Source organism: Rhea pennata, chromosome 10 (genome assembly GCF_028389875.1).
Source record: "Rhea pennata isolate bPtePen1 chromosome 10, bPtePen1.pri, whole genome shotgun sequence".
NCBI lineage: Eukaryota > Metazoa > Chordata > Aves > Rheiformes > Rheidae > Rhea > Rhea pennata.
The window spans coordinates 20,907,601-20,933,257 of record NC_084672.1 but is presented as its reverse complement, the minus strand read 5'-3'; the positions used below and the strand labels follow the sequence as shown (position 1 = coordinate 20,933,257).

Below are 25,657 nucleotides of genomic sequence, written 5' to 3'. Positions count from 1 at the left end.
TAAAATGTGCAGTTACAACTTAGAAACAGAAATGTGGATTGTCACCAAAATACTACTACTAAGATTACATAAAAATGTTAACTTTCATAAGGCAATTTGATTGAGCTACTAGTCGTTGAAAATTTAGTAGCATGCATCTCCACTTATGTGTCTAATTAGGATATGACAGGTCTTAAAGAATATATTAATCACGAGTTCAACTTAATTTGTCTAATATTTGTTAAGTATTTTACCTGCATTCTTCAGATTTCTGAATGGAATTTTAGTTTTCTCAGTGACAATTTTGTTTATCAGTTACAGGATATTTATAAACTCTGTTAGCAGATTATAAAGATCTGGTTGCAGACTAGGGGATTCTTACTGTAATTTTTGTTGTAAAATTAAACATGGACTTGGTAAGATTTGACTTCTGATTTGACAGGTAATCACTGATCCACATCGTCCGAAGGAGCCGAACGCTATTAGTTATGGAGGTTTTATTCGGCTGCTTTGACACAGGTTCATAGCTATGCATTTACAAGGAACTGTAGTTTTTGTTCATGATGAAAGGAATATCGGGGCAGATTAAATGAGACAAGTATGTTGCATGATTCATAGAGAGCATTTAAGTAAAATCACGAGGTGTTCAGCAAAGCATCTTTCTTCTCGTAGCTCTCATGCGACGGTGCCCATGTGTGGCTGCCGATACCTCCCTGCCCGGACGGGCCTGGGGACGAGCGGCCCCTCCAACAGTCTCTCCCGTCCCTGTGGGATCCTCAGAAAGCTCTTTTGGTTCTCGCAGTCTGCACAGGAAAAGTAGAAGAGCTGTGAAGTCCTTTGCTACCCCAAGGAAAAACCTCTTGAAGCTATTGAGGTTTGTGGTTACTAGTTGCCCAGCAAAGGCCTTCGGCTGCCTGAGGACGTCCTGCAGGGAGGCAGGAGGCCGGGGGCGAGGGGCTGCGGAGCCGTCTGCCGGGGACGAACGGCAGGTACACCAGGCAGGGGTATCCTCCCAGCAGCCGCCCCAGGTCTGCAGCCAGAAACCCTCGCTGTGCGGCAGGAGAAGCCTTATCTCCCAGCCAAATGATGCGTTCCCCTCGCAGCTTTATTACTATTCCATACCACAAGGAGCTTTTAATTTTTCTGACTGATTGTCTTTTTTTATTGCTCAAGTGCTGGGTGGTGTATTGCTGGCTTTTGTCATTGTAGCCTGTTTTGAAATACTGACTTTTATACTGCTTCAGCCTTTCACAGCTAGAAAAATTGCAGCAAACCAGTAAGCAGTCTTAGGAAGTAAATACTGGCCCACATAAATTTGCAAAGGAACTAATGAGTTCCCTGTAGAGACTTTTGAAATCAGGACTCAAGCTTTTCCAGCTTCAGAAATGTAAGTGCAGTGGATGGGGATGGCTCTCTCACCGGAGAGCGGGCAAGTGCACTGCCCGACGTGCTGGGCAGGAGCAAGGCTCGCCTGGTGGTGTGGGAAGGGACGCCTCACCTGCGGCTGCTGCAGGTGGCCCAGGTCAGTGGGACCTGCACGAGCCTGTGAGCTGGTGGGAGTGATCGCCACTGATAGGCAACCTTGGAAGGTGTCGCTCAGTGAAGAGTCCCCACAGGTCATCGCATCAGTCATGGTGTCGGACGAGCAGCTTGCGCTCGTTCAGTAGACTTAGCATCTGTAACGCAGGGAAGCTGAAAACTGGGGCAGAGACCACGTGTGGAAAGCAGTATTCCTAAAGCAGATTTTTACCCAAGCTTAGAACTGAATGGAAAAAGACATGGCAAACATTGTGCAGTCTTACCTAGATCGCAGTTTCAGCAGATGTTGATTTCTTGTCAACTTTGTGAAAGACGGTGTAACAGCCACTGTATTATGTTCCTGGAAATACTCTGTATTACCATTTTAATTGTGTGCTGTTTTACTCTAGTCAAGTGCTAACCTTCCACTGACACGGCAGGACAGTCAATGCAGTAAAGGATTTAAGATCACTACAGCTTCTCATTTGTAGCAAACTTTCACCTGAGAGTAGGCTGTCCCGCTGGCCGGCGCTTTCTCGTGCACTGACCGTAGCAGGTCTCCACCTTGGAAATGCATCTGGGACCACAGCTGTGAGGGTTTTAACTTAGCAGATAGCAGTAAGAAGCAAGCACGTTGTCATGAAATAGCATTTCAGAACCGTATTTGCTCTCGTACTCATGTGTGCTGTAGTCATGGCACAACCAATCTTTGAGAAGATGAGTAGGTTGTGTGTTTATAGAGTTAATCTCTTAACGTCTGTTGTATTGAGGCAAAAACAGTAAAGCTGTGTGAATGTCTTAATTTTTGACAGTGACCAAAATTTTTTAAATAATATATAGAAAACAATTGTACGAGTTGCCTGCTCTGTATAAAAGAATGAAGCTTTTACTACTTTGATAGAAAGGTCTCAAGTCGCAAAAATAAATAAGCACAAATGGACATTAATGGGACCTAGGCACATATCTAAAGTTAAGCAGGTGCTTAAGTGCTTGACTGCACAGAAATGCAGTGATTTAATTAGGATCTTGTTACATTTGACAAGTATTATCTGAGGCTGCAGAGAGAGCAACAAGAAAAGCTAATTCCAGGTAGATGTGTCTGGCTTCCAGTACGTGGCAGGAGGAGAAGCAGCCTTTCCTCGCTGGATTTCAGTGAGGCGTTTTGAGTTCATAGTAGAGCTGCTTATAAAATGAGTATTCTAGGCATGTAAAATGTAAAATGCACCAGGATCATTCAGAAAAGAGACAGAAGTGTCTGTTGTTGGGTTTAAAGGGAAAAAAAAAAAAAAAAAAAAAAAGTCAAGTGCTTTTCCATCATAAAGTCACAGACAAGATTTTTGTTTTGCTTTATTATTCACCTGCTAAGTCAACTAGTGGACTTCATTTTCTCCACCAATTGACAGCAAATAGGAACTCTGCTAGAGGTTTATTTGTTTTTTTCTCTCCCAGTGAAGGAAGAGTTAGTTCATGATTTTTTTTCAAAGTACCTAATGCAGTATGTCAGGTTTAGTAGCCATATTGGTACAATGAGCTGAAATCATTAAAATTGATTCCACATGTGATAAATACCAGACAATCGGCATCTCCTAAACATATAATGTGCATGCTATGATAGTAACCCGGCCCTGAAGTTGAAAAGAAAAATAAAATAAAATAGGGATTCCGTGAATGGTGCCTGTTCAGCAAGTACAATAGCTATTAAAAAGAAATCACCAGTTCTGTTGTTCTCTCCTGAATGAGAAATAACGATTGCAGTTATTTTAGTACAGTGATGATTGATATTAAAGGTCTTTATGATTATAGTTATTGTACAATTCTAGATTTTTCTGATAAACTCTCTAATCAGAAAAGCCTTTAATATCAATCAGCAACCATTCCCTTACAGAATTGTAGCTAATAATTAAATTCAGAACTATCCAAATGCTTTATTGATGAAGTAGATACTTTTCTCAAAAGAACAATGTCTGAACGTATGTGGTAATTGTCACATATTTGGCTGTCTTTTAAAAATTCCTTCTGGCTTTAAGGGCATTAAGGCATTTCAACTAGTATTCTGAAAGGTTTTCAATGTCTTTTTGGCTAGTGAACTAAAAAATGCAAACTATGACTTTGTTGATCTTGTTTTTAAACTGAACTGCATTATCGACCGAGAGTGTGTTCTTAACGTATTGTTAAAAGTGCTTTGAAAACTTGTAAATCCGTGTAATTTATGTTCCTGTGGTCTCAACTGCTTCTTTCTGTCCTTCTGGTTTTAATTTGAACACAGTCTTGTCTGGGTGTGTACCTGTAAAATTGTGTTTTTCCAAGTACAATTTACAGTCATGACCTTAAGTTTTACACTGCTCCTAACCTTATAGGAGCTTCCTCCTATGCCGAAAAGCCAACTTTGGGTCAAACAGCTCTTTCATATTATAATTGTATAATCGAAGTTACTTGAAACAGATCTGATTTGGGCATTTTTTTAGTTTATCGCAAAGACTGTGGAAGAATATCGAGTAAATCAAAAAGTGCCTTTGCAAGGAGACCAGTAATAGCGTTGCCTTACTTCTTCAGACGTACACAGTTGTAAACTTAGCCTGCTTCATGACAACAGTCCCATTTATCTAAACAATTCTCCTTTTAGAGTCAATGGCACTGATAGAAACTGAGATAAGAAATACAGATGGGAGGATCTTTTGGAGTCTCCGCTTACGGCAGCTCCTTGCTGGGCGCCTTACAATCACCTTTTCTTTTCGGTGCCCGCGAAAGCGTAGCAGACGTCCCCGCTGAAACACAGGCTCCTCTCATTGCTAGAGAGCTGCCTAGTAAAGGATGATCAAGCATCGTAAGGTTTTTTACAGTCCGGGTGATCCCTTCCTTATTTTTTATGACATTCTTGCTATGTTTAAATGGCATGGAGTTGGGGTTGTTTTTTGTTTTGTATCCGTAAATTATTGTAGTCCCTTTTTCTGTAATGCTTTGTCTTTTAAATTGAAGGATTAAATGATCTCTTTTATTGCAGTCTTCAGATTAATCCACTTCTCATTCGTTTACTGTCTTTTGAGATACGGGGAAATGAAGTTTCACAGCCTTATTTTCGTTCTGTTCCTTTGCAGTAAAAATAATACTTGCACACTAAAACAGCAGTTATTTGGACTTAATGTTCTCGGCATTATTTCTAGTATTTATGAAATATTTTATTCTCAGCCAGGCTCATTTTTTTAGTGTGACTTCAGCACTCTGGGTGGTTAACAGGAAGAGAACAGATAGATTGATCACGTGTTTTAACTGTGTTACATTTGCATTTTCAGATTATTGTGCAGTCGGGCCGTCACCCCACGGTGCTGCAGAAACTGTGCCAGTTGCCTTTCCAGTATTTCAGCGATCCTCGTTTAATCAAAGTGCTCTTCCCTTCGCTCATAGCGGCTTGTTACAATAACCCTCAGAACAAGCTCATCCTGGAGCAGGAGATGAGCTGTGTTTTACTCGCCACCTTCATTCAGGTAGCTCTTCCCGCACTACAACTGCCCTGGTTTCCCTCGCCTTCACCCTGTGTATGGAAATCATTTGCTTTAAGTAAAACAAGTAAACACCATTGAAGTGCTCTAAGATACGATGCTGTTCTTTTCAAACCACAGATTATATCTGTACTTGAAACATCTTATAATGCTGGAAGGTTACAGAGTAGTTCAGGTTCTCACTATCCCGCGCAGAATCCTGTTTTGATTAAAGTTACTGCACGTGCTGGTAAGGTTTGATGTAGATCCTGCCTTTACAGGATGATTCTTAAAATATTTATTTTAAAAAATCTACTTCACATGTAGGGTATCTGAAATTTGTGTATTAATCTGTTTACATATAAATGTACAGTTGTACACTGTGTACAACAGATTTACAGAGAGAACTGATGTGTATATATTTTATGCAGAAAATACATAGAACATATGTTATGGCTCTAATCTTGCAATCTCTGTTTCTGACAGTAAGCCACTGAGGTCATTAAGAATACTGTTTTGAATAAGGATTTAAAGCATTTTTGTTCCCTTTGAGTAAATTTATATTCTGTGCTTTATTTATCAGATTTTATGCATGCCTCACGTTTTCCATACATTTTATTGACTATTTTCAGATGAATAAATGCAGCTTTTGTAAATAGTCTGCTATTAAAAAAAAGAAGAAGAAGAAGAAGAGAAGTACTTTTGGGGCATTCTAATGCTGCTGGAACTCTGAATCAGTCACCTAAAAGTTAATCTTGTTGATACAGCAATGTTAGTCAAATTTCTTTTCCTAATGCTTTACAGCTAGTCCAAGGGTAGGCTACACGGATTTGGGAGAGAGGGCACAAGAACTAAATATTTACTAAATATTTAGTAAAAGTCTAAAAGTCCTAGCCCAACATCAAACTAGTACTTTTTATCCTTCTAAAACTAAAATAATTGCATAATAGTTTAAAATTTTGAAATTTAGTATTAAAAATATATGTCATCTTGTAATGAACTGCTGTTTGAATACAAAGTTATAATTCATATTAATTCATATTTTACTTTGATTTGTTTTACACTGAAACATTTTAATACAAAATCTAGAGATAGCAGTTTAGCAACAGAAATGGCAAAAAATAATTTAAGCATTACAGATACACACATGTGGTCTGACCTCTTTTTTTTTTTCCCCAGCCAAAAACGCATGAGTGTAGAGGGAGTGTCCCATAGCTGGATAATTAAAGCTATTTACTTTGCTTTCTTTACTGTAAGAGAGAGATTGGCATTTAAATCCCTAGTAGCTATAGTAAAGTATAAGTATATTTGCAAGGATCAACATTATTAATTTTATTTCTAATTAGAAGTGTATTTATACCTCAGATGCCAAATCCACACACTTCTCTTTCAGGCATCTAAAAAAGGAGTTATATTAAAATATGGAAGCTCCTCATGTGGTATAAATTGCCATTTCTTTGCTGGCTTCAGTGGTATTTTAACTTTTTACACAGGTTAAAATTTAATCCCTAATATTAAGCATACACAGAAAATAATTCTGAAAGGTACCAAAGAATGTTTAAATACATTTTAGAATGTATTTAATGTGCACGGCTGTTGTACACAGTTTGCACAAAGCGACTTGCCTCTCTCTTTCCATTGCACTTCGCTGCTGTTTGTCAAGCAAACCTCTTATTTGCTTCAGTGGCCGTTTTGGTGAAGACTGTAAAATGTTTGCTCCTGACTAGAAAATGAGATTCTTCCCGTGCCAGGGAATGCAAAAAGCAGCCCTATTTACGTAAATTTTTGGTGGCGTCTAAGAATATGCCAGTTAAACACAGTACCTTAAAGAAATATGTGCAGTATAAATCACGGAAAATGACTGCTAGATTTTACAACTGTTCGTGTTATACCTCCCTATCAACAGATTTATTTCCATCATCTGAAGTTTGCGTCATCGTTTTTATGGTTGTTATTTCTATTTCTAGATGAGTTGAAAAATTTAAAAAGCGTTTAAGCGTACATACGATTTGCCAAATTCTAGCTCTCATGTCGAATAAAATACCATCTCTGCTCAGTGAGTACCTGAACAAAAGCTGCGGTCCCAAAGTTGCCCGTTCTCCTGCACGCACTGGGACTGCAGGCCCGCGCAGCGCCGCGCTGCTCGTGCTGCGGCCGGCGGCCTCGCTGGCGCCGGGGCTGCCGTCGCCCGCCGGCCGGAGCGGCGCTTCTGCGTCGCCCTCGGTCCCCGAGTTAACCGTCACCTGAACCGGCCCTGCGCTCCGCTGCCGTAGCATCTGGGGGGAAATGTCTGCGGAAGAACTTCGCTCGCTTCCAGGAGATCGGGAGCGCAGGCTCCTAAGTCCCCGGGATGCGAAGCCCCGGAAACTGCGGGGGTTGGTTCAAAAAGAGTATTCGGAGTCGGGAGTGCAAGTGTAAAACACTTTGTTTTACAGAAACATAGCTGCGGTCTTAAATTAAAAACAACGATAAAAAATTATTTCCTGAGAAGACATTACAGCCTTGCTTTTCCTGTATGGTGTATTAAAAAGCTTAATTTTTAACCAAAGAAAAGCTAGAAAAACCTCTCTACGTTACCAAATCTAACAGTATTCTGTTAGGAGACGTAGCAAACAAGCCAGAGTTTAATTTACAGCTTTCATAAAGTATTAGTATTTTTGGGCGACCACAGAGATTTACAAATGCTTTAATTCCTCAGATACGAGATCTGAAAACCTGATGCCTTTTTTTTCCCCCTGCAGGATTTTGCACAGAGTTCAGGCCAAACGGATAATCAGTCATCTCAGCAGAGGGGTATGTCTCCAATCAAAGGTATTAAAGTAGCAATTAGGTAACAAAGTAGGCAGATACTACATTTCTCTTGAATATGTATCACCATGAAAAGAATACTGGAAATTGCAGAAAAATTTTACAGTTTTGGGAAAAGGTCCCTAGCTAAGCTATTTATCAGAAATTCAGAATATTTATTAAATGCAACGTGATATTATGTCTTAAAATGTGATCCTGTACATGGATATATTTAATTAGCTGTCGCAAAGGATATCGTCAAAAGGTTCAGCTCACCGAAGTCACAGACATAGCGATATACCCGAGGAGCCAAAAACTCTAAATACTGTCGGTAATTATCCTGTAAAGTTTGAAGAAGGAAGAGCTGCAATTTTTTTCTCAGTTGTTGCAAATACTCTTGTCGAATGCAGTTAACCACTTTAGGCTAAACATTTGAAAAATAGTCAGCTAAGACAGCTATTACTTGTTAAACAAGCATGAAATTCAAGTGTGTTGATGGGAATCTGGTCACGAGCCGTCCAGATCGCATATAATGTACAGCAGTCTCTCGGATGGTCGTCCGCTCCCTAACAGCCAGCAGAAATGCACCACGATTGCCGGTTTGTATTTTGCTGCGCTTTTTTTGGCAGAAGATGAGCAGTTCTAGGTATAAAACGTAAGCGTGGTGTTTAAAAATAAATTACAAAATGTAAAATTAATGTAAATTTGTGGTGATTTCCACTATCAACAACACAGCTTTTAGTTTGAAACAGTCTCATGCGCTGTTTACTACGCAAACCTTCCAGGCTTGTGTTTGCATGAGAATCTGCTTGAGAAACTCGAGCAAAAACTGCTTTTTATTCTCATTATTCAAACTGAATGAACTCCTGAACAAAGATGCCTACGTGGTAACACGTGAGTGGGATTTCTGAACGCTCCCCGGCTGCAAAAAGCTGAGTTACAACGCTCGGCGGATCGGCTGAGGGCTGCCGCGTTGCGGGCAGGGCTCGCCGAGGGGCGTCCAGCCTGCGACCCCGGCGCTTCGGGGGAGCCCGGCGGCGAGGCGGGGAGGGGGCCGCGAGCCGTCGCCCGGCCGGAGCGGCCCCGGGTGCCGTGCGGAGCGCAGCCCGAGCCGCTCGCTCGGCTTCGCCCCTCGGACCCTTCCGCCCCCCTTTTCCAAGCGAGACCCCCGGGGCTGTAGCCCCGCAGGTCCGAGGCCCGAGAGCTTTTCGCTAGGGGGAAGGGAGCAAATCGGGCTGGTGTTGGCTGTGTGTTCGTTATTCTTATTTTACGGCCATCTTATCTTACAAGGGAATAATGTGGTAATTTTATGTTCTCTCTCCAACAGAAAAATTTTTCAATTCGCAAGATTTTCTTGAGCTGTCCAACCGATTCCCTCGCCAGTCCTGGGAAGAAGCTCGGCAGTTCTTCTTGAAAAAATGAGCATGTTGTATTAATTTTTAGGAAGCTAACGTTTTAATGCTGAGCAGTTTGAGCTGACTACCTTCTTGAAAAAGCTGTTCTGAAAACTTTTTGATACTCTAAATACTTATGCTGTAGATATCTATAATTTGCACTATTTATATCATAAGTACTGTAGATAACTTTCAAGTTCTGTTTTGTAATTTTGGTAATTTGAGTTTATTTCATTCACATAACCTATGCCATAGTTTGAGTGTTTTCTACCTTGCAATATGGTGGAACTTGCACTGCAGAACTGCTGAAATAAGGTTGCAAATAGAGAAAAAAATGTTCTATATATCTTGTAATAAAATAACTTATTCTGTCTGTAATGTGACTGCTGCGCTACAAATGTTGGTGTGTTCAGATTACCGTAAACAAAGCAAGACTCGGAGAGAGAAAACAACTGCAAGCTGTCACTTAGGTTAATCGAAAGTCTAAAGAATTTGTTAGATTCGGTTCTGATGACGGTTCACTGCTTATTTTTTGGTGATTTAGGAGAAGTAATTTTTAACCGATACGCGGTTTTAACATTTCCGTAAGCCTTTAATAACGCTTGTCCAGCCCGCGCGGTGTTGGGCTCACGGCGCGGTTCGGGTGCGCTAGGAAAACGTGAAACGGCCGCGAGTCTCAGCCCGGCTCGTGCCCCGCGCGTGTCGCTGCGCCCCCGCGCAGCCCGACGCCCGCCCCCGCGGCGAGCCCGCGCGCCCCGACGGCAGCGGGCCGGGCCCGCGGCCCCCCCCCGCGGGCGGGTCCCGCCCGGCCCCGGCCCCGGCCCCGGCCCCGGCCCCGGCCCCGGCCCCGGCCCCGGCCCCGGCCCCGGCCCCGGCCCCGGCCCCGGCGCGCTCCCCCCGATGCCGAACGCAGATACGGAGCCGCCGCGTAGACGGGGCGGTAACGCGGGCGCGGGGCCCCGCGGCCCGGCCCGGCCCGGCCCGGCAGGTGCGGGCGCGGCCCCGGCCCCGGCGCGGAAGAAGCTCCGCGCCGCCTCCCGCCTGCAGATACGCGGCCCGGGAGAGCGGCGCGGCGGCTGCGCGGGGCCGGCGGGGGGGGCCCGGCCCGCGCCGCTCCGCTCCGCGCGCCCGCCGCCCTTTCGTTTCAATCGTTGTCCTTTTTGTTTCCTTTTCTTGTTTTTTTTTTTTATTAAGTCCAAAATATTTAATCCCACTATTCAACCGCTGCTCCGACAATAAATAACAATAACTTACGTTTGTTCGCTAAAGGCTCAAACAATCCGTCCTCCGTCCATCGATAACTTAACATTATTATTACTGGTTCTGCCGATAAAAAGTCCCGTTTCCGCGTCCCGTTTTTCCAGCGATCGAGCGGGGCCGGGCGGCGCGGGCCCGGCGCGGGCTGCGGGGCGGCGGCGGTGCGCGGCCGCGGCGAGGCGCGCACGGCGGCGGCCGCTCCGGCCCCGCTTCGCTCCCCGCGGGGGAGGGACCTGCGGGCGCGCCGCGCCGCGCGGCCCGCGCCGGCCTCAGCGGCGGCCGCCGCGCTTCTTGGGGGAAAAGAAACATCGAAATCCGCCGGGGAAAACCCCGCAAACAACGAGGAAGCCCGGCCGGGGGCTCTCCCTGCGGCCCGGCGAAGGCAGCTGGCATCCCGGTGCTTTTTTGGCCGTCAGTACCGTATTTTTTGTTTGTTTTTAAATAAGAAATTAAAAAAAAAAAAAAAAAAAGGAAAGAAGGCGTTTTGTTCGCCGGGCGCTCCGGGGCGGCCCGAGGCCGGTGCTCATGCAGGGAGCGCAGGCATGCGGAAGTCCCGCGGCGGCGGGCGGCGCGGCCGCCTCACGTCTCGGCCGGGCTGGGCACCATGCTGTTGGGGGTGTCGGGGAGCTGGGAGGACAGCGAGGTCACGTCGCTGCCCGACGAGGTGCCCAAGGAGCCGGACTCGGAGAAGGAGACCTGCGGGAGCGGCGGCGGTGAGCGCCGCGGGCGGCTCCGCGCGCAGCCCCCGCGCCCGCGCCCCGGCGCCGCCGCCCCCCGCGGCGCCGCCGCCCCGGCCCCGGCGCCCCGACGGGGCGGCCGCTCACCAGCTGCTGGAAGGCGGGTTGCTCCAGGTCGCTCTGCAGGGCGAAGTCGCTGAGCGCCTTCCAGGGCGGCTGGTAGGTCTGCACCTCGACGGCGCTGCCCTGCACGGCGCTCTCGTGGCGGACGGGGCTGCCGGCCACCAGCGGCGTCCCGGTGAGGCCCTGCAGGCTCTGCGGGGACACGGCGCCGGCCGTCAGCAGCGCCGCCGCCGCCGCGGCGCCGCGGCCCGCCGAGCCCGTCGGGGCGCTCACCGTCTTGTCGCTGTGCTGCTGCTGCTGGAGCTGCTTCATGAGCAGGGACTTCTTCTTGTCCTTGCAGCGCTTGTTCTGGAACCAGACGCGGATCACGCGGGGGCTCAGCCCCGTCATCTCCACCAGCTGCTCCTTCATGAGGGCGTCGGGGCGCGGGTTGGCGGCGTAGCAGGTCCGCAGCGTGTGCAGCTGCTTCTCGTTGAGCACCGTGCGCACGCGGGTCGTCTTCTCCGCCGCCTTGTGCGCCGGCGGCCGCGGGGCGGGCGGCCGCCCGGGCACCGGCTCTGCGGCGGGCGGGCACCGTCAGCGCCGCCGCCCCCCGACGACGGCGCCGCCGCCGCCCGCCCGCGCCGCGCCGCCGCCGCCCGCCCGCCCGCCCCGCCGGTACCTGGGAGGTGCGGGGCGGCGGCGGGCGGCGGCAGCGCGGGGCTGCGCGGCCCGCGCGCGGCGGCGCCGTCGGGGGGCGGCGCGTGGTCGGCGCGGCAGAGCAGGTCGCGCTCCCGCAGGCAGAACTGGTCGCCGGGCAGGAGCTGGCGGCCGCAGGCGGCGCAGCGGAAGCACTCGAGGTGGTAGACGTGGTCGCGGGCGCGCATCACCAGGTCGCTGCTGCTCACGCCCGCCCGGCACCGGGCGCACTTGATGCCGAAGAGCCTGCGGGGAAGGGGCGCGTGAGCCCGCCCGGCCGCGCCGCTCCGCGCCCGCGGGCCGCCTGGGGGAAACTAGTTTTTTTTTTTTTTCGTTGTGATTTGTTTTATTATTATCATTTTTTTTTTTATTTTTTATTTTTCCGGAGCCCGGTGCCGGCTGCGGCGGGTCACCTGCTGTAGTCGCGCTTGCAGTAGGCCTTGCCGTCGCGGAGGAAGCACGTGCAGGTCTCGTCGAGGGGCTGGCCGCACTCGGCGCACTTGAGGCAGGCGGCGTGCCACTCCAGGTCGGGCGAGACGCGCAGCAGGAAGCGGTCCTGGATGCGGCCCCCGCAGCCCGCGCAGCGCGCCCGCCCCGGCCGCCCTGCGGGAGAGCGGCCGTCGGTGCGCGCCCGCCGCCCGCGCCGCTTCTCCCCGGGGAAGGAGAAAGGCAGAAGGAAAGAAGGGCGGGAAGAAGCCGGGAGAAAGTACGGAGAGCAACAGCGAGGGGACGAGAACGGGAAAGGAGCGACAAACGCAGATCAGTAACAACGGAAACACCGAAAGAAATAAAGGCAGCAACGCACAGAGAGAAAAACGAGCCAGAAAGAAAGAAAGAAAGACAAGACAAGCACAGTAAAAGAGAAGCCGAAACGAAAACCGCGGAAAGACAGAAACGAAAACGGAGGAAAAACAGAAAGAAAAAGAGAGAAAATGACAGAAATAAAGAAACAAAAACAGAAAGGGGAAAAACGGAACGAGAGAGGTAAAAGCAGGAGCACAGGCAAATAAAAACCGAGAGAGAAGCGAAATCGGAGAGAAAGAGCAACGAAAACAAACAGAAAAATAAAAAACGGAAAGAGAAACAAAACGGAAAGAGCAAAATAAAGAAGGAGATAAAAAGAGAAACCGGGACAGAGAGGATGGAGTGAAACGAGAAAAACGGAGCGCGAGAGAGACATGGGCACACACACGGAACGAGGGAGAGAACGAGAGAAAAGAAAAAGAGAAGGAAGGAAAAGGGGAAGGGACGGACGGAGCGAGCCGGGCACGGGCGAGGGGAGCGCAGCGGGCGCGGAGCGGTGAGTCCGAGCGGGCGCGGGGACGCGGCGGGACGCGCGGGCCGGGCGCGCAGGGAGGCGGGAGGCGCCGGCGCTGCCGCAGCGCGCCCGGCGCTGTCAGCGCGGCGGCGGGGCCGGGCGCGCCCGACGGCAGCGGCGCGGCTCGGCTCGGCTCGGCGCGGCTCGGCTCGGCGCGGCTCGGCGCGCACTTACTCTTGGCGGGCTCGCCCATGGCGCCCGGGCGCGGCGGCGGCAGCAGCACGTCCACCATGCGGGCGGCGGCGGCGGCGGGCGCAGCGGCCGCGGCGCGCGATGCGGGACGCGGCGCCGCCGCTCCAGCACTACCCGCGCCGGGCGGGGGCCGCGCCCGCCCCCCCGGGCCCGCCCCGCCGGGCCGCGCCGCGCCGCGCCGCGCCGGCCCGTGATGTCAGCGCGCACCGGCCGCGGGGGGGGGGCGCTGACCTCACCGCCCCGCCGCGCGGCCCCCGCAGGCGATTGGCGGCCGCGGCGCGGGCGCCAGCGGATTGGCCGCGGCGAACAATGGGCGCGCGCAGCGGGGCGCGCAGCGGCGCTCCGCGGAGGCGCGGGCGGGCGCGGCGCGGCGCGCGGGGGGTCCCGCGGGGCGGCCCGGCCCCGCGTGCCCGCGGCCGCGCGGCCTCGCCCGCCCCGTGTCCGGGGTCTTCTCCGCTTAGTTCGTCGGGTTTTGCTGGCCCTTTAATTTGGCTTTTCGCGGAGTTTTCGCTGTATTTTGGGTTTTTTTCGTTTTGCCCGAATTTTGGCTCTCGTTTTGCTTTTCCTATACTCTGCCATTGCATTTTATTTTACTTTAGTTTACTTCGTTTTACTTTGTTCATTTTATTTGACTCCATTTTATTTGACTCCATTTTACTTCGTTTTACTTCATTTTTCCCTCCGTGCGCGCGTTCCTCGCCGCGCCCCGCCGCCGCCGCAGGCAGGTGCCCCGCGGCAGGGCGTGCGCGCCCGCGCGGGTCCCGGGCGCAGGGCGGCGGCGGGGCGCGGACACCCGACGGGAGGCGGCTGCTCGCGCGGCGCCGGGCGCTGCAGCGGGCGGGGCGGCGGCGGGGGCTGCCCGCGGCACCGCGCAAGCCCCGCGCAGCCGCCGCCGCGGCGACCCCTCCTCTTCTGCGGGCTTTCCGCAGAAATGCGGTTCACGCGTGACATCAAAAACGGCTGGAAACTGCTTGTGACCAGAGGGGAAAAAATGAAAAGGAGAAGGAAAAGCGAGTGATGGTGCGAAAGGGCTTTTTGGCGCGGTCGGACCGGCCCTGCTGGGGGCTGCAGCGGGGAGGAGCCCCCCGCCCCCGCGGGCAGCGCGCCCGGAGCCCCCGGTGCCGCGGGCCTGCGGCAGCTCCGCGCGCGGCCGCCCCCGCGGCCACCCCGGCGCGGCGCGGCGCGGCGGCCGGAGCTCCGCGCGCGGGGGCGCAGCCGCTTGCCGGGGCCGCCGGGTGCCGCACCGGGCAGTTTTCGCCTCGCCGCCCCTCCAGGGCTCCAGCCTAGAAACCGGGGGGGGCTGCGGATCGGCCGGGGCAGGTTCTGCGGCGCGGCAGCGAAGGCGCGCGGTGGGACCCCCGGAGCGCGGCGGCGGGCGCGGGGCTGGAGCGGGGCCGGGCCGGGCGGCAGCGGCCGGGGGGCAGCGCGCACCCCGCGAGCCGCAGCCCCCGGGAAAGGCCCGGCCGTGGCAGCGCTGCCGGCCCCACGCCGCGGAGCTGCAGCAGGGGCCCCGCGAAGAGCTGAAGAGCGCGCCCGGTGACGCCAAGACGCGGTACTAGCGGCCGCTGCAGCTGCGTTTTGCAAGCGGGTTGTTTGCCCGGTTATTCTGTGGGGCTGAAATCCTGGAATAGCTCAGGGCAAGGAGCACCTCTGGAAAACCAGCCTCAGGCGGCTCGGGATTGCTGGAAACGCTCGGTTGTGGAAGGCACGTGCAATCTCTGCACGTCACCCCGGCCGCCTCTTGCTCTTCTCTGCCCGGCGGTCAGCTCTGCGGCTTGCTTTGGGGGCGATGCGGCACGGGCTCGGCGCGAGGCGCCAGGCCGCGGGCCGAGGCCGGCCAGGACGGCGGCCCGCTCCGCGCGGAGCGCCTCTGCTTTCCCCCCAAGCCGAAACAGGAGTTCCCTGTTCCCAGGAAACGGTAACAGTTTTTCTATTTGCGGCAGATCGCAAAGGCAGTAAATGCCGGTTCTTTCAGAGCCAGCCGTGGATTAAGTCCATTATAAAATTAAAACAGATGGAACACAATTTCACTTACATTACAAAACAGGACAGGAACCATCTGCAATGAGATTTAGCATTGCAAAGCTATTGTTATCATGTTACCATTGAAACCTGTGGTGAAGGGTTTTCTTTTCTTTCACAAACTTGTTCGCGTGAGACAAATGTTTTATTTATCCATCTTCCTAAGCTAATCATGTTTTATTTAAAAAGATGACATCTCTCAAAGATCCGTCTCTTGGTTCCAGCAGAAGGCGTGAAAACAAAGAAATGTTGTAAAACTCCACCTCCGAGCCATCGGGGCTTGGACGGGGCGGACGGAGCGAAGGGAGAATTCCCCGTCCGTTTCTCCTCAAAAACCCCACACGTTTTGAGTGTTTGGGGACAACGCTTGATACTGAAAATAGATAATTAATGAGATAATGGGATGCTGCATGTCACCTCCTGTCCGATGGGATTATCGGATGGCTAATTATGGACAGATTGTGATTAATGTGATTATGGATTGGATATTAATCTGATTCTGGATTGATCTAGTTATGTTTTAGTCTGCTCCAAATGGTTAATTGGATCTGAGATAATAGAAATGCAGCTTGCACCAGATTTTGCCACATCAGTTGATGAAGTATCTTTTGATCTGGGTGGGTAGCGAACAATAAATTATTTACAGCTGTTGTGAAAATGACTCTGCCTTAGAATGCAGCCATTCATTTTATTTTTGCGAGCCTTTGAAAACAAAATCAATATCCTTTCTAAAAGGAGATGTTGACAAAAGAAAGGCACGGACGTAACTCGCAAACAAACGTGACGAAATTAAGCAGCGGTTAACCCGGTGGCCCAGCGCCCGGCGATGCGTTCGGCTCGCTGCGCGGCGCTTCGGCCGCCGAGAGGGCTCGCGGGAGCCGCTGCTCCGGCCTCCTTTGCCCCCGGACCGTGCAGTTGGACCCATTTTTTTTGTCTTTTTTACCCCCATCCACACCAATCCGTTAGTTCCCGGTTGACCTCGGGCGCGTCGCAGGGAGGCAGCTGCCCTCCGATAGCGAGTCCGTCCCGCTCCCTCGCCGGCCGCTTTCGCCCCGACGGCAAGTTAAGCGCGTGTTTCGGAGCGGCCCGGCAGCCTCCGGGGCTCGCGGCCTGCCGGGCGGCGCGCGCCGCCTCCCGGGAGCCCGCTCCTCCCCTCGCCGTCCCCAGGAGCTTGCGGCCCGGCGAGGCGTCCCTGCCCGCGGGCACCAAGGCGCTTCTCCGGCGGGGCTGCTCCTAAAGCGGCCCGAAATTGGGAATTCAAATCGAACGGATCCCAAACGCCGAACGCAGAGGCCTATCGAGGCTGCCGCCTCCAGCGCAGGACTATTATTTACTGAGGGGAAATCGGAGTGAAGAAAACCCCACGACTTTCCCTGCAGCACTTGGAAGCAGAAGAAGGGCCGTTCCCGGGGGCGATTACACGCGCCGCCGGCTCTCGCCCTCGCAGGGAAGCCCCGGGAGCGCGCGGACTGGGAACGGAGCGGCATCCGCCTCCCTCTCCAGCGCTGCAAGGCAGGCGGCAAAAAGCAGCTACCTGTTTAAAAAATAATGGTGCTATAGCCTGGCGGCGAGCGGTACACGCATCTCCCATTAGCTGCGAGGCGAGCAGGGAGCCGGCGTGGGCTATCGCTTCCTCGTTAGGGGATTGGCAGGTGGAAGCGATTTGCAAGCGAGAAGGGTTTTTAAGGAAGGGAACAACACCTGCCTGTGGTGGGGTTTGTGGGCTGGGTATAAGTGGGAGGGTGGGGGTTGCCCTGGCCCCCCTGGGGGTGGTGGTCTTGGCCTGGGGAGTGCTGTCTGCTGCCCCTGGTTTTGGGGAAAGCAGCCGAAAAACCTGGTCCCCTTTCAAAGGGGTGTGCGAGGCCGGGTGCTGCTCTGGGACGTCTCCGGTGGGCTGCCCTAAGGTAACCCGGGTGGGTGGCGCGCACGGCCAGCGCGGTCCGGAAAGTCCCAGCGAGTGGAAAGCAGGTTCCGATTGCTTTAATGTTATTGGATTTTGACAGATTAGGAGGTGAATCCTTTTGTGCATTGGGGAAGCTTCCCAAATGCAGCTCTTCTAATTTATCTGACTCAGCTATCCCTGGGGAGATTGTGGGAGCCATAAGCTGAGGATGACCCGTGCCAGGGAGGACCATCGCAGCTGTAATAAAAAAATTCCTCCTGCTCCCTAAATCCCTTAGTCATGAGGCTGTATTAGCTGGATTCCATATGTTGTAATTAGGAATTATGTATTTTAAGGGAATCAAAATCCGATTCTGATGGAGACACCATTACATATTTGTAAGGGTCCTGGTGTTATTTTCCACTGTGGCCTTTGCAGAGATACCAAAGATACCAGCACAGCCACCCGCTCTCATTAGCAGCAGTATTTCTAAAAGTTTGAGTAATCTGTGTTATTGACTTCTTCCCCTGCTGCTTCCCATAGTGTGAAAAAATGTAATTCCCTTTCCGATGCAGAAATTGGGTCAGCAGATCCTAATGAAATAATCCTGGATAACAATGCACTGTACAAGGATCTGCTTCCACTAATTAATGACTAATTTTTCTTCCCAAAAAACAGAGCAGTGTCCTCTGCCTGCAGTGAATGGTGAGTCCACCTTCGGAGGCACCTGTGGGTTTTGTGTTGTACTATTCTTAATATTGTCATGCCTTGAGTGGGAAGGTCAAATAGAAAAAAGCTTTTGGTCATGGTCCAGCTAATATGGATCATGCTGATATAATCCCTACCTGATTACAGTTATAAGCTCTTAAAACACTAGCCATAAGTGATAAAGACTTCCTTTGTGCTTCAGGGTGTAATCCGCATCAAGCCAGTTTCAATAAAGATTACGTGCATCTGAAGTGTTACTGAGGCTTTAAACCAAAATTATAAACGGAAAATATAATAAAAAGCCTGTCATTTTCTCCATTGATGACATTCCACCTTGAAATCTGGCAATGTCACTTTGGTCATCAAAATATGCCATATGCTATTAAACTAAATACATACTGAAGGGATCAACTTATTCTGAGCTGTGGTGCAATTAGGTTGGTTTCGATAGGGTGGCTAATTTTTCTTATGGCCTGAGGCATTTAAAAACAGGACAAATTTGTTTTTTGTTGTTTGCTTTTGTTTTTTTTTTTTTTTTTTTTAGGTATATATGGATTGTTTCTTTTTATTAAAGATTTAATTCCCATGAGATGCGCCTTCTACTTCTGCAAGCTGGAAGTTCCTTTTATTGGAGTTTACAATAGGATTATGAAATTGTGCGCCATGTTTTAATGAGTAAAACACATTAAATCAGAAAGAAATAACGGCCAAACTGAGGATGCTCAGGATGCTTTTATTTTATATCCTTATTTTCTTTTCTTGGATTACTTACGGCGTAGATAGATCCATGCAGTGCATGAAATTTTATATCACTCAGGGAGCTAGGCTGCACCTCAAACATCTCCCAAATCACTGGCAAAGAGCTGCTTCAACTATTTATACCTCCCTCCTGCTTGTCTCAGGGTCCTGCGGCTTCAGCAAATTCGTTCTTCTTGTCTTCACGGGGATATCTGAGTAATTTTCTGAATCCAGGAGGTGCACAGGCAGTCCCAAACGGTCTTGCTGGTGGTCTCGCTCCGGGGCTGGCCAATGGGCCTGGCCGGCGCCGCTGCAGTCCCTGTGAGCGGTTTCATATTGTACAATGAAAGGCGATCCTGGGTAATGTACATTCACCCCCTTTTTTCTGTTCTTTTCTTTTTTTTCCTCTTTGTTTTTAAAGCTATGAATATTCACAGCGGATGAGCTGTTCCGCAGAGGTGCCGTGAGATGGGCAGCCCGTTCGGGGCTGGTGGGGTGGCTTCCCAGAGCAGCCAAGCCAGCGCTCCGCCAAGGCGCACCCTTCCCTTCTCTCGTCCCTCGTCTCCAGCCAGCCGGGGCCTCAAGAGGCCGCAGCCGCCAACGGCCGAAACGGCCTCGCGCCAACGGCCGAAACGGCCCCGCGCCTGGGGCGGTGCGCGGCGCTGCGCGTCCCGCCCCACCGCGGGCGGTGCTTCCCATTGGCCGGCCGCTCCGACCAATGAGGGGGCGGGGGCGCGGCTCTCGCGAGAGCGGCGCGGGGCTGAGCGCGGCGCGCGGCGGGGAGCGGAACGGCTCGGCTCGGCTCGGCTCGGGCCGGGGGGGGCCGAGCGCGAGGCGGCGGCGGGCGGCGCCATGTTCCGGGCGGTTGGGGCGCAGCACGTGCGGCGCGCGGTGAGTGCGGGCGCCGGCCGTGCGGGACGGGACGGGACGGGGGGGCGTGCGGGTGCGTGGCGGGGGCGGGCCGCAGCCTGCGTGGCGGTGTCTCGGGAGGGGCAACGGGGCCGGGGCCGCGGCGGCCGCCGCGCTGCGGCCCGGGGCGCCCAGGCGGCGGTTGGGCCGCGCCCTTCCCCCCGCTCAGGTGGGCCCGGTCCGAGTGGGGCAAAGGTTGCGGGGGCAGGGCCGGGCGCGGAGGGGGCGGGGCCGGGCGCGCAGGGAGGGCGGGGCCTGGCCGCAGCCACGCCCCCTCCCCCCCGCGCGAGGGGCCGCGGCGCGGGTGGCGCCTGCCCCGGCGCGGCGGCTGCGGGACTGAGCGGGGCGGCCGCCGCCGGCCTCCTGCCGCCGCGGGCGCGCCCGGTTGCCCGCAGCGCTTGGGGGCCGGGGCCGGGGGAGAGGCCTGCCTGCCTTCCTGTGCTGCCTGCAGGCCCGCTGTGAAGAGCGGAGGCGCTGCTAGGCGGGGAGCTCCGCACCGGAGCCCCCCGAGGCACCTCCTTGCAGCGGAGAAGTGCTCCTGCCGCTACTTCGTGCTGAAGGACTTGCGTGCGGCTGTGCCGCAGTTCGGGGAGAAGCTTTGTGGGGTGTTGAGAGGTTAATACAGCATTTCTGAGTGATCTCTGGACTGAAGCACGGGTTCAACACGCATGGCTTTACCGGGCTGACCTCCGCATTGCTCAGCTGGGGCCGTGCTCGGCCTCTGCAGGTCATTTGCTGCTCAGCCTGTCACGGCACGTGTGGTACCACATTTAACAACGAGGTGAACTCAAGGTTACCTGATTTAGATGATTCCTGAAGTCTGCTTGAATGTCTGTTGATTCTCAGAGCATGCACTAGGACACCTCCCTCTGCCCTCAGTAGGCAAATAAATGTTGGGCCAATCGCTAGAACTGTGCAAATAGCCCTTCTGAAATGGTTTTAAATTTCACAAGTTTCTTTTTGAGATATCAAAGACTTTTACAGGTACATATTCTGCAGAGCAGTAAAATAGTACCTACTGATACATTAACCAGTTTCGGGTACCGAGAATGGTTTAAAAGAAGAGCAAAGGTAGACCAGGACATACTGATCTAATTTATCTAAAAATCAGAACTGTTGTAAATGTGGACACCATATTAGTTATTGCTGGGCTATAAACTTTCTAGACTCTCTCAAGCAAGGTAGTCTTTATCATCTTCGGAGCTCCTAGCACTCATATTATCTTACTGCTGCGTAAACAATAATTTGCTGTCATGATCACTTCACAGCCCAGTTTCACACACTGGAAATGTGAGGCCTTTTACTTTTCAGCCATATTCATCTAAATTCATAAATTTATAAAATAGAACTAAACAAACGTGCATTTTCAGTGTACGGATAACAACATAGTCTACAAGAGAAGTGAAGCAATTTTCAGTTAGGTACTGGTAAAGCTTCTGTTGCAGTACTGCATCAGGTTTGGGGTCTTACAGTTCAAGAGCAAATCGAGTCTAGAGAAAAACAAAAGGACGTGAGGTCTGTAAAGTATGAACAAAAAGGAAAGCTTGGGGTTGTGTAACTTAAAGGAAGACTGAAGAGAGATATCAGTCTGCAAATATACAAAAAATTGGTGGAGAGAAGGCAATAAGCTGTTTCTTCACTGCATGTGCAATTAATAATAGTCTCACATTGTAAGAAAACAAAGTTAGCTAGGAAGACTAGTTAGGAAGCTAGCAAGACTAGATAGACGTTAAGAAATCCTTTTGAGTAGAAAGATCAGTAAATTTTTGGAATAGGTTGCCTAGGAGTCTTCATTACCGGAAAGGTCTAACAACAAACTAGACAGATATGTTGGAGTAACATATGTATTATTGCTTATGTTCTGATGGAGGATAAGTCTGTATAAGCTCATGTGGTCCCTTCCAAACGTAGAATGGTTTGAAAGTTATGATCCTCAGGATTGTCTTGCAGACTTTCATTTAAGGAGCATTTTCAGGTCACCAGTTTGTTCCCCTATGAAAAAAATGAACAGATAAAGAATAGAGAATTTTAAGTGAATATGTTAGATTTTCTCTCAGATATTTAAGCTGTCTTTTTGCCTGTTCACAAACTTTTTTTTTTTTTCCTCATATGACATTGCACAGCAGTTTTAAGCCGGAGACACAGCAGTTGTCACTGTAGATGGATGTAATACCATTGCCTTTCAATTTGTATCCAGTTGTCATTTTTTTGTGTTGAACTTAGACTTTGTGCTAGGGGCATTTATGAAGAGCGTGTAGGATTAGTCTTGGCTGTCGCAAGATATAAAATGAATCTCCCTATTCCCTCAAAAAAAAAAAAAAAAAAAAGAAAGAAAAAAGAAAATAAAGAAAGAAAAGAAAAATGAGAGATTGAGGGACATTGTGGCTCTCTATTTCTTAAGAAAATTATTTTGCCTTGCATAATATTTCAGGGTTCTATTGTTGTTGTAAAGGTCCAGATGGAATAAGAGTTGTTTTTGTTTCCGCAGTATGGTTTTTATTGTGCAAGAAATGCTTTAGGGTTGGCTTCTTATTAAATGAAATAATAGGCATCTTTGTATGAAGCTAATTGAGTTCTTCAGGTGAAAGGCAGCTTAACAATAAGCTTTTTTTTTTTGCTTTGTGATGTAGTATTTTAGTTTTCTTTTTATATATAATAATATATAAATATATATAAAAAGCTTTTATTCAATAGCTTTTGAATAAAAATAAATGTTGCGTATTTAATTTTTAATGATATTGAGCAGATACACTCACTCATTCTGTCTTCAGAAGTTTTGGGGGGGGAGGTGGACCCAGTTTTCACGGATATTGAGTTTTTCTTTTCATGTTGAATTGTCTAGAGCTCAGAGCTCTCAATTTCTTGCTATGTTGGAAAACTGGATTTTATTTAAATCTTTCTTGTATCTATGATACATGAGCGGGAATTTGTTTGTTTGTTTGCTTTTTTTTAGCTTGAGATAATTCAGATAAATAGGTTTGATGGTCTGAAACACACCAACAAACCATGACCTCAGAAGCTGTTGGGTTCTCTCAGTAGTCCTTTATTATCACTGATAGGCTTAAACTGCTAATTTTTAATACATTCATTTATCTCGAGTTCACTTTCAGTAGTGTTATCTGTATTTAAAACCATCTTTGTTATGATTATTATTAATGGTTTGCGTGGGACCTGTCTGGAAAAGTTTCTTCTGGATTACATCTTTCTTTTGCTGCTTCTTTAATTCCTTTGTAATTACAAGTCTTACTATGCTTCCATAATACATCTTTTTTTGTAAGTATCTTCTTTTTTTTTCTGCTTTTCTTTGTCATAGTTAATAGTTACATCTTTTCTGCTCAGATGTCTGTAGTGTTGTTTTTCTAGTTACTGTTTAGTAACAAATAGCTGTCTCTTTGATGTCTTTCGTAGCCAGATCCTTACATAGACTCTGGGAGAAATACAGACTATTTTGGCAGAGCTTCCTACTCTCCTATGTCTTCCCAAATATATATATATATATATATATATATATATATATATTTAATTTTTAAACATTGCAACTGTAAGACTGACATTATTAAAATCAGACATTATTTTGTTGTATAGGAGTCTTGCCATGGTCTTTAATAATACCCAAATCCTAGTCCCAGGAGTCAGTTCTTGGGAATTTTACCCAGTGATAACAGGTCTTTATAAGATCCTCTATTAAGCAGTTTTAAAATTTTGATTGATTGCCAATTTGCTTTTACAGCTGAGAAAATGAACTTTAGATCTTCCTTTGTGGATCTAGTTGTAAGATACCTATATATTTTTACTTGGTTTTACTTTCTGAAACTTTTCCTGCTTTCTCTGATGAGGTTGGGAGGCAAACTCCAGTTTCTTGGGTGCAGTCTCTAAACAGCGTCTTTTATTTTCATGCATATTTGGAGTGGGAGGACATGCAGAATGCACCTGCTGGAGCTCTTGCATTTCTTTAGAAGACTTTGTGGCCCACCGTATCTTTTGTTGCGGTATCCGCCACGCATATTACTTTTGGAGCCAGTCTCATAATTCCTGCACTGCAAAGGGTGTCCTTGAGCAGGAGACAGGCTGCATTGCTACAGAGACAGTTGATACCTGTCTGCTGACCTACCTTATGAAGCAACCATGAAAGATTTACTATACTTTGTCTGGGATTTTCTGGCTGTTAATTCACGTGTGCTGGGCCTACTGCCAGTGCTCTGCACAGGTGATCTGTCCACGTGCTGAAAGACCGACACACGTTCTGTTTGCCTTGGAGTTGCTGTGCAGAGCAGATACCTGTGCAAACTGAATGAGGACTTTGGATGTGGGTCGTGTTGGCCTTACTAAGTGTGGGTTCATCTGTGCATGTGGGCATGTCTAGATTTCTAATGTTTGCCCAGGACAATAGCAGTGAATAGGCTCAGTCATTTTATTGGCAGTCTAGAAATCCTGGGTACATGCGTAAGGTTTTCACATTCTGCTTGGCAAGTGTTCCTGGATTTCTTAGGTTTGGGGAAACCTGAGAAGATAGATTCAGCAAACCTTGTGGTACCTCCTAAGTGACCTAATTCATACATACTGCACATTTAGGAGAGGTTGGTCTCACCAGCTCTTAGACATCGGGCAATCAGAGGCCAGGTTTGCTCTACAGTAAATAGAACTCGAGATGAGTTTCCTTCCCAAGCGTTTACTTTAAGATAGACTGAGTCACACAGTCTGGAGTTTCCTGCATAGAGGAAACGTAGATGTTTCGACTGTAGAGGGAACATAGATGCCTAGCATAGTTTTATATCTAAAGTTAGGTGAAAAAAATTGCCATTCTACTGGTTTTTGTCTCATGCTTTCATTGCTTATGAGAAGGCACTTAATTGCACTAGGTTGCAGGGTGTTTAGTTGTGGTTGATTTCTTCGGATAGCTTTATTTTTCTAGAGCCTCATTTTCCCCAGGCACTTGCTACAGCACAAGGAGTGAGTGCTCTTGCCTCTCCAACACTGTTTTTAGTAGCTTTGTTGCTTATTGCTTCTGCCTTTTATCCTTAGGCCGGGTGATTAGATTTGTGCTCAACCTTCTTGTTTCATCTGGGGTTGAAACTAACCATCCTGCCCAAGTACAGGTGGAGAAATTGCACCAGCAAAATAGTTGCCTGTCCCTGCTCACATGCAGCTGGACAAGTTGCTTCACTGGAATAGCTTACCTCACTGCAAATTCTCAGTTTTCCAGATCTCTGGCTAAATTAGTGTCTGATTTTACTGCATAATCTTTATTGTCACAAACTAAGCTTTCAGTTTGATCTTATTTTCATTTTATTGATTTTTTAAAATGTTTTTACCTGTACAAGTATATTAAAATTCAGAGTCACCTCGGAATGTTGTTTGGTCTCCCAGGATTTTACCCAAGACTTAGAATGAGAATTTTATTTATTTTTAAGTCTGTTCTTAACTTTGTGTTCAGAGGCATTGCATGTATAGGCATAAAGTGACCTTCCGATGTGCAGTTCCCACAAAGATAGAATGTGGGATTGTCAGTTCAGAATTGAAGTCTAGCTGCTGTTGTAATAACCAGTGTGCTCAGGAAACATCCATTACTCTTACTCTTTCTGGCTAAAATATATATATATACATACATATTATATATATTTCTGAGTTTATTCTAGAACCAGTTGACAGAGTGATGTAGAGCTCTTCTGGTGGTGCAATACTTATTTAGTGAAGAGATCATAATATAGTCAGAATTAAGTGTGTGTTTAAAATGCCTGCTTCTTAGAGCCAAGCCAGGCTCTTATTAAAGAAGTCTTTAGGGAGCTCCCTTTGGAAATTTGAAAACTTCAAAATCTTCCAGGAGCATGGCCTGCTTTACCCTGTGACAGGAATATAAATCATCAAAAAGTGGGCTTTTTGCCACAAAAGCATGGATTTATTCTTCAAACAGTGACTAAAATCTCATAACTCTTATGGCAAATGATATATGAAACATAATCAAAAATATGGTGTCTGATCTATATTGGCAATAAATGGTT

General features: G+C 49.3%; 3 protein-coding genes across 6 annotated transcripts in view; 2 read left to right on the top strand and 1 right to left on the bottom strand.

The window, feature by feature from the left end:
* The window catches only part of SCAPER (S-phase cyclin A associated protein in the ER), a 170,357-nt gene extending 160,825 nt beyond the window's left edge, over window positions 1-9,532 (top strand). For 2 of the 4 annotated variants that reach the window (XM_062584007.1, XM_062584006.1), the window contains exons 30-32: window positions 4,788-4,979; window positions 7,715-7,766; window positions 9,088-9,532. In XM_062584007.1, the coding sequence (XP_062439991.1) occupies window positions 4,788-4,979; window positions 7,715-7,766; window positions 9,088-9,182 (339 nt within the window). In that variant the 3' untranslated portion in view covers window positions 9,183-9,532. Of the gene's footprint in view, window positions 1-4,787; window positions 4,980-7,714; window positions 7,785-9,087 lie in introns of all 4 variants that reach the window. The other 2 variants (XM_062584005.1, XM_062584004.1) reach the window with 1 other exon arrangement.
* A 1,366-nt stretch (window positions 9,533-10,898) lies between these two features.
* ISL2 (ISL LIM homeobox 2) lies at window positions 10,899-13,439 on the bottom strand. Its single transcript, XM_062583908.1, has 6 exons — window positions 13,382-13,439; window positions 12,303-12,492; window positions 11,873-12,135; window positions 11,485-11,768; window positions 11,236-11,403; window positions 10,899-11,107 (listed from the first exon to the last, which is right to left on the bottom strand). The coding sequence occupies exons 1-6, from the start codon at window positions 13,437-13,439 to the stop codon at window positions 10,991-10,993; spliced, it is 1,080 nt and encodes a 359-aa protein (XP_062439892.1). The 3' UTR covers window positions 10,899-10,990.
* Window positions 13,440-19,521: 6,082 nt separating this feature from the next.
* ETFA (electron transfer flavoprotein subunit alpha) overlaps window positions 19,522-25,657 on the top strand; it is a 37,413-nt gene continuing 31,277 nt past the window's right edge. The window contains exon 1 of the mRNA XM_062583571.1: window positions 19,522-19,640. Coding sequence (XP_062439555.1) covers window positions 19,602-19,640 — 39 coding nt within the window. The 5' untranslated portion in view covers window positions 19,522-19,601. The remainder of the gene's footprint in view (window positions 19,641-25,657) is intronic.